We start from the raw sequence: 12606 nt of genomic DNA, 5'->3' as shown, positions 1-12606 counted from the left end.
GAAAAAAAGAAACAACATAAGCAAAAGCAATGCCATTTACATTTATTAAATATATATGCAAACAGAACAATGCACACCTTCAAAACATATAAGCAAAAGATAAACATTAAACACATAAGAATGTGTTCCTACAGCAAGGAAAAGAAGATAAAATTGTTATAAATAATAATCATCAAGTACACCCAAACAGTAATCTGCTATGAGCTAGGGAGTGTGTTCAACTCACCTTTTACACATGAAGTCCAAAAATGAACGAATGAAAAAAACTAATAATTGATTAAATATCTTGGTCTTGGAACCAGATTACCTGGATTTGAATTTTGTCTCTGCCACATACTAGCTTGATGTAAGCATTTGGAGGTATCTGTTTTCACAAATATAAACATCAACAATGATATTGCTCCCCCTTGTAAGATAATATTCATGTAAAGCACTTATTGTGGTGTCTGGTGCATAATAAGAGCACAGTAAACATTAGAGATAATTATTAGTAACCTAAGGTGATTCTTCACACATTTTAGAAGGTTGGTGGAGGAGTAGTTGTTGTTTGAGCCAAGAAACTCAAGTAGAGTGCTTTCCTGTGACTCATTGTCCTCCTAACACCAACAGAGGAGATTTATCTCTCCAGGTGCCAACTCATGGCTGATAATGGGATGTTCTTAAAAGGATATGGGAGAACAAAAGAACCCAGTTGCTTTCTCTGTAGGAAACTCTCCTGGCAGGACAATTGGATTGCCAAAACAGTGGTCTAAGGAACAGTGGCTCAGAGCTGGCTCCAAAGGAACATGAGTCATGTGCAAAACTGCTATGGATTCTTCTTTAGTGGGTGTTATCCTGGGTTTCCAGGATGGGTGGAGAAGGAAATCACCAGAGGAGGCAAAGACCAACTAGACCAACTACTAAGGATGACAACTGGGGAACAATGGGACCTGGCCAATATGGTGGGTATTGGTGTGTCTCTGGTGGGCTCCCATGACTGTAATAAGAGTGTGGGTTTGCTCTATGGTCTTTGCTGTTCCCAAGAGTATGAGAACAATCTGACTCTGCAGTAGCCTGCAGAAGAACCCCATGGCAGCAGGCAGAGAGATAGTAGAGACACTCCAGCAACATCATGATCATCTTCTCAGGGCTGTCCCTGGTACATAGTCTGTCCCAACAACACAGCACTCCAAAGATACAAGCAAGCAGCATGTTATGTGAAATAACTACTTCATCATGTCCACAATCTCCCCAATGAACCCATGTAACAAGCATCCCCTGAAAGTAGGCAGGAACTCTTGCAAAAAATAAAAATAAAACAAAACATGTTTCTTCTTTTCTTCCAAACATGTGAAAAATGAAGCAAAAGGAATAAAACCTGATTCGGTTAATAGTATATGGATTAAATAAAACTAGTATTGAAAAAATAGTCGCAGCCATTCTTCTATTTACTCATGATTCTTCTTTATTTTGCCTGCTAACTATAGGGAAAGTTAGTATTGCTGTCAGCTTAATAGAAGGCATCAAAGGCTTGGGCAGCGATGTGAGAAGCTGCAGGTGAATCTTTCCTATGCTGGGTTTAGTAGAGTGCTGCAATGGTGTATGTCTGCAGCAAAATTTTCTTAGTTCCTCTGCTGCTCATAAAGGGAGCACTCATTCTGAAAAAAATAAGAATTAAACCTAGCAAGTGGTTAGCACCAGCACTCCAAAAGACTTCTGCAGCCCATGTTTTCATTTCTGCTCCAACTTCATTGCTACAAAATGAGAGGAAATAATAGATTAGTGGAGATGAATACATCCAAAAAAAAAATAAACCTGAAAATTATACACTAAGATTTGAGTGTAACATCCATCCCATGGGGGGAAAAAGTTTGCTGTAGGAAAAAAAGTTGTTTTTATTTCTTCACTATCTGCTTTCTTGCTACCTGATCAACAGCACTGATGACATAAGGCTACATCTTCACATCAGACTCTGATCTCTTGAGAAGTCATCAGAATGCTACTAGTCCCCTATTGAGGGTTGGGCTGGCATTGAGGGACCAGTGCAGGCTTAAAGGACAGCACTGCTGTATCCTACACCAACCCCTTACCCTTCAATGTCTTGGCTATTGCCTACCTTCCTTTATTACTGACTACCTCATTCCCTAAAATGTTACATCTAAAGCAAAGAGGTAAAGTAAATACAGATTGGATTAAGTCACAGCTTTTGCAAAATAGAACACTGAGAGAGAGAGAGAGAGAGAGAGAGAGAGAGAGAGAGATCTTGCTTTTTCTTCATATATTGATTTTCCTGTCTTTATAATGTTGCTACATGGCAAAGGAGAAATCCCAATAATTTTTCTATTCATTCAGCCACTGTGTGTTCCTGTTTGACAGGGTTAGACTGTCTGGAACAGATAAGATAAACTTAACCAAGTGGAAATAGTTATTAGCAACCATGAAGTCAGATTATATGTGCTAAAAAAAAGTGTAAAGAGAGCATCAGAGATGAGGCAAGAAGAGAAACTTGTTTCTAAAACTACTCTGTTAGATCACCGTGATAGAAAGGCACCATTGGAGGAAATGGCCTGAAATTTTCAATTTGCAGATGCCAACTCATGGCTGACAATGGAGCATTCCAAAATGGCAGGTGGAGAATAAAATAGCTTATTTAATTTTCTGGAGGCAACTCTCTCTGTTTTGCTCTGGGCCAGATCACTGGGATGAAGAAGCAGTGGTCTGAGAGACCTGTGGCTTAGAGCCTTGTTGAAGGAGACCCACATGCAAGGGACAAGTAAGGTAGAAAGGAACCCAGAGAAGGGCACTGTTTATCTGCTAAGCACCACAGAGAAGCATGAGTGTACTGCACATCATTTATACAAACTGCATTACTTAAATTAGGAGGAGCGAAAAAACACACTAAGACTAGGGTAGCTCCATGATTGCACTGATTTGTTCTGACCACAGAAAATCATCAGTCATGAGTAAGCAAGATGCAACTTTCTTCATCCAGGTTTCTTTGAATAAAGTATACCTCCTCCTTCATTTTTCTAACAGATAAAAAACACTATTAATTTGATTTTCCTGGAAATCTCAATATATAGTAGTTAATATTATATGAGATTTAAAGAAATCCTGATTGTTTGTCTAAAATTTATCAAGTGCTACGTATTTTATATGCTAAGCACTTTATACGCATTGCTTCAGATCTTCACCATAACCCTTTGATCCCATTTTACAGAGAATGAACTTGAGTCTCAAGAGGACTAGCTATCACACCAAGGCCCCAGTATTCCAAATTAAACCCTAGTTTATTGTTTTTATTGTTTGTATAGTCATCAGTTTTTCTTGTCATACTAAAGCATATATTGAGCTTTATGAGATGGTAAATTCTCTGTCATCAGAAGATTTTAAATAGAAGATATATAAAGACATATGCTATAGGCAGGATTTTCATATTAAATATAATATTGGACTAAACGTCCCTCTGCAGTCCCTTTCAAACATAATATTTTAGACTTATATGAATATTTAAAGCAGGTTGAAATAGAGTAGGTGACCCTGCCACCACACTGCCATCTCAGCAAGATCTCACAGTGCTCCCTGAACCCACTGACAGATCAAAAGAATGTTTGACCCCACAATTCAACATCTGGTTGGAAAAGATATATTGTGACGAGTCATTACTTTAGACATTTTATCAAGTTTTTACTTTCTTTGTCAATCTTGATACAAGAGTTAAATAACTTGAGAGAAACAATGGCAAATATTTAAGAAAAAAAAATGAAGGCCTCTAAATACCTCAATAAATAAATCCTCATTTTCAGACTAGTACTCTGGCAACAAAGATTCATTATTTTGTTGCCAATGGAACAACACACTCATTTGGGTTTTAAGAAAATATAAGACAGAATGAACTTAAGGCACTTTGAAAATCATAGTTCTGAAGAGAGTCAAGTTCCAAAATCTTTTTTTTTTTTTTTGGTTCAAGTTAACTTTGGTTAATAAGTGAGTGTAGTCTTGTGAAACTTTAAGCCAATGTTATTGAAAGTATTTTTAAAAGAATGTGCTGTGTAAATTGATTTTTCATTTTCTGGTAATGCAAAACCAACTACACATATTCTTTCCTGCCAAGCAAAAGCAAAGTCATCAACATATATGTCCTTAAAGATATGAAAACCAGGCTTCATGTGCACAAAACAAAAAGCCATTTCCAAGAAATATATATCATACTATTATTAAATGCTATGTTCTTTTTTTTCTGGATAATTTTAAATGTATTTTGCACATGTATGTAACTATTATCTTCAATGTAAAAACATAAGACCTGGTACTGGAATTTAGTATCCATAAGGCAGGAGTTATAAAACATTCAACAATTAAGGTTTTATAAAATATTCATAAGTTTGTTTTTATGTATAGACAGATAGGACACAAATGAAATACACGATACTGTATGATTAATATGCACCAATAAAAATAAATGAAATATCCTTCCAGATGCCTGGCCAAGGTGGCTGTCCATTCAGGTGCCTGTATTCGTTGTCTTTTTTATATAAGACAATTTATCTGGTCCTTGAACTCTCAGCAATCCAAGATTTAGCAAAGATTGATTTTGAGAAATAATATTTTTAAAAAATTGCCTAAAAATAGTAGAGTGGGCCCATTACTCTTGAAATTTTCATTTTTTACCCTTGATCAAGCCAGAATGTGAGAGTGGCTTTTATAAACAAAATATTCATTTTGTCTCTTCCATGTTCTCATCTATAGAATAAAGACAGAACAACAGAAAGCTAATCATAAAATCAGAAACAGACATCAATAGATGTTCTGGAATTCAAAATAAAATGAACATGAGATGCTTATATACCACAAAGTAGCAAATCAGTCAGAATTGTAATCTTGACAACCCTTAAATGTTTATCAAAAATCTGCAAAGAAGAAATAAGAAAACAGGAGAAGAATTTGCATTGTATGTGTTTTACCGGCAGCTAGTGAATGATTAACTCTCAAGTTGTGTGAATCTGAGAGGTCAGAATCAGATGCATCTAACAATGTTTTTGGAAATTAGTTGACCCTCAAGGTGAAAATGAAATAGTCCATAGGCTTCATGTAGCAGGAGAAGGAAAGAAGGAAGTTCTGATTATATCTTACTCCCCAGCATGACTTTCATAATTAATCATGTAGAAAAAGAATTGAGTTAAACAGTGAATATGGAGTATCTTGTGCTGAATTCACAAGATATAATAAATATGATAAAATAATTGTTGCCTAATATAATTCAATTTTATTCAAAGTAAATTCACTCAGAAAATATTTATTGAGGACATGCCCACCCTGCATGGTGTTAAATATTCATCCACTTGGTGATTACTACACTGGTATGAAAGTGGAAATCTATGAAAGGCAATCAGTTGATACAATAATCAAATTGATTATTTAGGAGGCTTATCTGTTTATATGTGGGTTCATCAGTGGCCAAGTGTTTTTTGTTCATATGTCATATAAAGTATAAATGAAACATTGTTCGGAGTGTCCTAAGCCCCCAGACTCAGCTTGCCATCCTGCTTCACCCAGCCTCAGCCTAAGCAGCATCCAAACACTGTGTAGAATGTCAAGGAAAACAGAAAATATCAGATTCTACTAAGGAAATTACAGTGAATCTCTGAACACATCTCTTAAAGTTAATCCACCATAAATTAAAGCACATGTTATAACTCTGTGCCACTGGATAGAAGTATGTGACCCCCATGTTTTGTAATTGAAATCATTCAATGTGATGATTTTTGAAAAAAATCTATTGCTGTTAGTTTCGCTTCTATGTTTTCAAAATTAAATAACTGATTTGATTCACTTTCCTGAACTGCCGGTGGAGAGGGTGATGCACATGTGAATCAACTGGGTAGATTTTAAAACCAGCCAAAAGCCTTGGCCCACCACCAGAATCTTAATTCAATTTGCCTAGAGTGAAGCCCTGCCATTGGTTCCTTGGAAAAGTCACTACAGGTGATTCTAATGTTCAGCCTAACAAGTTAAGCCCTGAGCTAGATAATAAGTGTAATTGTACTTATTAGTTAGTTCCTTTAAGATGAACTTTAGAAATCAGGTGAGTTATAAAAGCAATCAGCCAGTCAATTAAATGAATTTGAGATCTATATAGATTTAAATAAATTACTGACTTAATTTTAAAAGCTGTTTATTTACAAATAACATGATTAGATTCAAGAAATAAGTACTGTCTTTAGGAAATGAAAGAAAAATCAAGGGGGGAATCCCAAGGTCCAATCAAGCCCTCTTACATAATTCTTTACTTGCATAAGTAGCTGGGCCCGTAGTTACTCTCCTAGGCCACATGGTGATGGGATTAGAGTTGATTTTTAAAATCAGATATTTTTCTCTGGTGATGTTTTGCAAGTAAATAAATGACAGAGAATGGGTTTTGTGCAAAAATATGGACCAATACTGCAGCCTAACTGTATATCATAAGGAGTTGAGGAAAGCTGTTAAATTACTACAAAATGTGCCAATATTCTACAAATAGCATAGCACATTCGAAGCATAAAAGGGTTGTTTGCTTCATTATTTGCACCTCTTTTAACAGTAAAAGTTTTTGTCTCTGACATCATTAAACTTTAGCTTCTTTTGTGGCATTTTTCATATAATCCAAAACCTGATTTAAGAAAATTTTTTGGCAATCTTATCCACTAGCTTAATTTTAAGCTTCATCTATAGGGTTGTGATAATTGATGAAAAAAAAAATTCAAACACTGCATCTACTCTGTTCTCTTTGGCAACACAAAGTCTTTCACATTATCTAACATTCAAAAGTTCTCAATTTATAATATGAATGGAATGCTTTTATTATTCAAATACCAACTGATTTTCTCTTATTATATAGAAACATTATCCTGTAGATTTCTTCTAATGAACTTGCTCCAAAATTATGGTGTTTGAAATAAAGACATTTGATTATTTTTACTCTCATCTGAAAAGTGCAAAATTCATTCATTCTCCTTTTTTTAGATATGTTTGTCCGATTTTTCATTTTTATACAATTTGCCATCATTATATACTGAAAGGGCTATCATATTTGACATAGATAATATCCTCAATATATAAAAGGATATACTACTCAATAAAAATATTAGAATACCTGTAAATAAATACACAACATAATTCAAAAGAAAAATAGAAAACAGACAAAAATGCAGAATTTTCAAATGCAAATATGAAAAATTATTTCTTTTTTAAGTTGGAAAATATTTGTAAATACGATGTTAAAATGTAGAAAGACCTAGATAGTATAGATTGATTTTTAGATAAAAATAGACAAATTTAGATAAAGGTCTTCTTCTTAATTAGGATCTTTAATTTAGATACTGGATAATGTATAGTGGAGCACTTAAGAGCCCAAGCTCCAGTCAGATCTTGATTTAATTCATGATTGTGTAAACTCTTCCCAGCTATTTGATTACATGTAGGCAATAAAGGGAATTCCCTCAACCTCAGTTTCCTCATTTGTAAACTTGGAAAAATAAGATTACTTAATTTAGAAAATGTTTTGTAAAGATTAAGGTAAACTGCATAACACTATCTCTAACATATAGTAAGTTCTCAATAAATTTGCAATTATATTAACTTTCAATGATGGCAAGAATACATGGAGACAAGCCTGGTACAGTGACACATGCCAGTAATCACAGACTCTCAGGTGGCTGAGGCAGGAGGATTACAAGTTCAAAGCTAGCCTCAGCAACTTAAGGAGGCCCTAAGCAACTTAGTGAGACCCTGTCTCAAAATACAAATAAAAAGGGCTGGGGATGTGGCTCAGTGATTAAACCTCCTGGGTTCAATCCTAGTACTACTACTGTTGTTATTATTATTATTATTATTATTATTATTATTATTAATACACAGAGACAGGTATTATAGCACACACCTGGTGAGGTGAGTTGCTACACTTTATGGAACAGTTACAAGTGTGCTATATGCTTACACTTAATAAACCAATAATCCTGTCTTTAGGATACCTTAAAAACAGTCAGATATGGTCAAGTATTAATGCATACCTATTAAAACACTCCTTTGCATTTTAGACTAATGTAATAGTAGAAAACCACATTGGTCTTGTATGACAGGAAATTTTAAATGTATAGAAATAAGGATGTCAGTTTATGAAAAATATATAACATACTCTAAATTGTAGAAAATATATATTGGAAAGGTAAATTCAAGTTTTATTTGGAATTTTACTATTTCTATTTCTCTTTTGTTTTATGCTTGTTTTTTTCTAAATTTGGAGACTGCAATATTAAGCATACTTCATCTGTAAATGTACCTAAAATGAATGTGTGAATTCATTCCCTTCTTAAAAAAAATCCTTTAAAGTTGCTTTTTTTTTCCTCACATTTTCCATTTTATCTAAAATGATGTGGAAGAAAACATTGTTCAATTATCCTTTCCCTTGAACACAAAACTAAACCATACAGAGAGTATTTTTACAGAATTGTTTTCTTTGTATGGTATAGCATTTGCAAAAAATAAAAGAAGGTGGTTTTAATTTATTTTTGTTTGTCTCCTCCAAACATGAAATGAACAAACACTGGCATTAAATTTAGAGGCTGTGACTGAGCCAACAGCACTTTGCCTATGTGCGACATACACAGTGTACAAATTCTCCTGGTGGAGGTTGGGAGTGCTCATTGGCACTATCACCTTCCCATGAACTGAAATGGAGACACCATCGACACTGCGACCCTGTCCAGAAACACACTATAGTATTTTGGGACATTCCTTGGCCCTCTAGAGAGAGAAGCCTTGAGTGGTTTCACACATGGACCCAAAGAGAAAAATCACAAAGACAGACATAGGAAGACTGAGGAAGTTGTTTCATGGTCAAGGTGCTACACACAGCAAGAATACCCTTATTAAATGATGAGATGCTTCCAAACAACACAGTAGCCCAGGCAATTATAACTCTTTCTTTGCAAAAACATAATTTTTCTAGCATTAAAAAAAATAAAATTGGCTTATTCTTACAATCCATATCACACAGAAATGCATAACTAGATCTCCAATTGTGTCTTACATTTACCTCTTTGGAATCGAGAGTTTCATGCTCAGGAATAGCCACCATTGGATGACTCAGCTTCATAGAAAAGATGCCCAGGATGTGATCAGGAGTAAGAGTAAGGAGAAATAAATATTTAAATTTCATTTAAATAGATAGGTAATGGCATAAATATATTATTGCAGATAACAGTAGATCCTATCAGGTGTAAATTTGATGGTCATTTAAAAAAACATGGAACATATTTTGTCAGATGGTGTATAGAGACTTCATAAACATTACAATCTCATCACAATCTTATTATTATCATGTGATTTACAACTTAGTGACACTTTAACAGAAGGGAGGCTTTTTTCCTATGTGGAAATTTTTATTATTGCATGAGTCTTCTGAGCACTACACCTACACTTCAACAGACTGAGACAAATAGAGGGGCAGAGAAACAATTTTTAAAAATATGATTACTGCTGTTTGGTATTTACCATCTCTCCTTGCTCCAACTTAAGGGTGACCACAAGACCCTTTGTTAGTATTCCTTACTTCTGCTATTTCCCTGAGGAAATCAGGGCTATGGAAATAACCAGACCCCCTTCTCTTTCAACAGAATCCTGCTTTGGACAATGAATAAATGGGACAGTGACTAGCTCTAAATCCTCAAGAGCAATTTCAAGGAGGTCAATAATTTAGACTTTGTCCCTGGAGAACTCTAGCCCTGGCTGCTGAGGAGGCCAAGAAGTCCTTGCCTGACATTTTCTCAGATTTCTCATTCCTTTCAGATATGGAGGGTGCTTTCATTTAAACTTACAGCTTCACTAAATTCCAGGCCTTACACTATGTTCCCAACTATGAAATCTTTTATGTATCCACGTCAGGATTTATTCTAGCTACCCAGGACCATTGCTTTAAATAGAAGCAGAATCAACTAGAGATCTAAACAGCACTCCAGGAAACAACTGAAGGCACATTTTTTTCTCTCATTCATTAGTCCCCTAGAGATCCTAAGCATGGCTACAGATCTGAGCCTCTGTACCACTTCAAACCTCAAACTCAAGTAATTTGTCCTAGACACAGCATAGTCTTTAATCTGAGTACTATGGTATTTATATGAATCATCAGAGTTTGTACAATGTCAAACTTTCACTCTAACCTCCCAATATAGGAAAAAATAATTATCCAGAAAGCTTTAAGTCTTGGTAATATTCCCAAAATATTTTCAACTGAGACTAAGAAAGCAACTGTTTATTATATGTTTACTTTTCTATTTCCTTTCCAATATAGGCATTCATTTATTTAAATCCATTTCATTATAATCTTACATTCAAAACTAGTACAGTGGTGCACACCTGTAATTCCAGCAACTTAGGAGGCTGAGTCAGGAGGATGCAAGTTGGAGGCCAGCCTGAGCAACTGATTGAGACCTCATCTCAAAAAAATTTTCAAAAAAGACTGAGGATGGAATTAATATTATCAAAATGACCACACTTCCAAAAGCACTATACAGATTTAATACAATTCTGATCAAAGTTCCAATGGTATTCCTCATAGAAATAGAAAAAGCGATCATGAAATTTATCTGGAAAAATAAGTGACCCAGAATAGCTAAAGCAATCCTTAGCACGAAGAGTGAAGCAGATGGCATCACTATACCAGACCTTAAATTATATTACAGAGCTATAGTAACAACAACAACAAAAAAAAAAAAAAGCATGGGTATTGGCACCAAAACAGACTGGTAGAAAAATGGCACAGAATAGAGGACACAGAGACTAACCCACAAAACTGCAATTATCTTATATTAGACAAAGGTGCCAAGAACATGCACTGGAGAAAAGAGTCCTGTGTCACAAGAATTAAAATTAAGAATCAATAAATGGCATGGACTCAAACTAAAAAGTTTCTTCTCGGCAAAAGAAACAATCTGTGAGGTGAATAGAGAGCCTACATCTTGGGAGCAAATCTTTACCCCTCACATATCAGATAGAACACTAATCTTTAGGGTGTATAAAGAACTCAAAAAGCTAAGCACTGAAAAAACAAATAACCCAATCAATAAATGGGCCAAGGACATGAACGGACACTTCTCAGAAGATGATGTACAATCAATCAACAAATACATAAAAAAATGTTCATCATCATTAGCAATTAGAAAAATGCAAATCAAAACCACTATAAGAGCTCATCTCACTCCTGTCAGAATGGCAGCTATTATGCATACAAACAACAATAAATGTTGGCGAGGATGTGAGGGAAAAGGTCCACTATACACTGCTGGTTGGACTGCAAAGTGGTGCAGCCAATATGGAAAGCAGTATGGAGATTTCTTGGAAAATTGGGAATGGAACCACCATTTGACCCAGCTGTCCCTCTCCTCAGTTTATACCCAAAGGACTTAAAAACGGGATACTACAGGGACACAGCCACATCAGTATTTATAGCAGCACAATTCACAATAGCTAAACTGTGGAACCAAACTAGATGCCCTTCAATAGATGAATAAATTTTAAAAAGTGGCATATATACACAGTGGAATATTACTCAGCAATAAAAGAGAATAAAATCATGGCATTTGCAGGTAAATGGATGAAGTTAGAGAAGATAATGCTAAGTGAAGTTAGCCAATCCCAAAAACACAAATGCCAAATGTTTTCTTTGAGAGAAGGAGGCTGATTCATAGTGGGATAGGGAGAGGAAGCATGGGAGGAATAGACGAACTCTAGACAGCGCAGAGGGGTGGGAGGAGAAGGGAAGGGGGCATGGGGTTAGAAATGATGGTGGAATGTGATGATCATTATTATCCCAAGTACAGGTATGAAGACATGAATTGGTATGAATATACTATGTATACAACCAGAGATATGAAAAATTGTGCTCTCTCTATATAATAAGAATTGTAATGCATTCTGATGTCATATATAAATTTAAAAAAAAAAGACTGAGGATACAGCACAATAACTCAGTGGTAAAGTGTCCTGGGTTCAATCACACACATGCGTACACACACACACACACACACACACGGACTACATACTTATTATTCTAAGAATCAAAAGAGAACAGAAAATAATTGATCTTAAATAATTATTAAGGAAACTGACGTCACCTCCCCTGTTTTCGACTGACCGCAGCTCATTCAGCCATAGATCAGGTAATTTCAGGCTGCAATTCGCCTGCGGCTTGCAGACAGATTGCTAGGGTTCAGCGCCTGGGTGCTTCTTAGAACCTGATCTTATCGGAGAGAACACCACCGAGCGCGGGGCGGCCGAGTTCCGGCTCCCAGAACCATCCTGGAACCGCCCTGGCCCAGGGCTGCGGAGCCTGCGGAGGCTGCTTCTTGGACCCTGCCCCTATCAGAGCATACACTAAGCAGCCGAATTCCGGCTCCCGGAACTGAGCCCGCGGGGACTGCTTCTTGGAGCTTACACTTAAAGGAGCTTACACCGAGCACGGAGCGGCCGAGTTCCGGCTCCCGGAACTTCCCTGGACCGGGGCTAGGAGCCCGCGGAAACTGCTTCTCGGTCCGGGTCCTGCTGAGGGCCTGTCAGGACTCACCCGTTGCTTTGGTTGCCCCGCAAGGGGAA

At 36.1% G+C, this 12606-nt stretch overlaps 1 protein-coding gene across 30 annotated transcripts in view; it reads right to left on the bottom strand.

Moving 5' to 3' along the window:
* Positions 1 to 12606, bottom strand: part of LOC107143675 (muscular LMNA interacting protein) — a 251194-nt gene that overhangs the window by 20811 nt on the left and 217777 nt on the right. For 27 of the 30 annotated variants that reach the window (XM_048805513.1, XM_048805514.1, XM_048805489.1 and 24 more), the window contains 2 exons: positions 9053 to 9106; positions 1422 to 1733 (listed from right to left, as the gene is read on the bottom strand). The exons of 1 other annotated variant lie outside the window; for it this stretch is intronic. In XM_048805513.1, the coding sequence (XP_048661470.1) occupies positions 1728 to 1733; positions 9053 to 9106 (60 nt within the window). In that variant the 3' untranslated portion in view covers positions 1422 to 1727. Of the gene's footprint in view, positions 1 to 1421; positions 1734 to 9052; positions 9107 to 12606 lie in introns of those variants that run through there. 2 more of the 30 variants (XM_048805508.1, XM_048805492.1) reach the window with 1 other exon arrangement.

Source organism: Marmota marmota, unplaced genomic scaffold (assembly GCF_001458135.2).
Source record: "Marmota marmota marmota unplaced genomic scaffold, marMar, whole genome shotgun sequence".
Classification (NCBI taxonomy): Eukaryota; Metazoa; Chordata; class Mammalia; order Rodentia; family Sciuridae; genus Marmota; species Marmota marmota.
The sequence above is the reverse complement of the archived record's forward strand: the minus strand, read 5'-3'. Positions and strand labels throughout refer to the sequence as shown.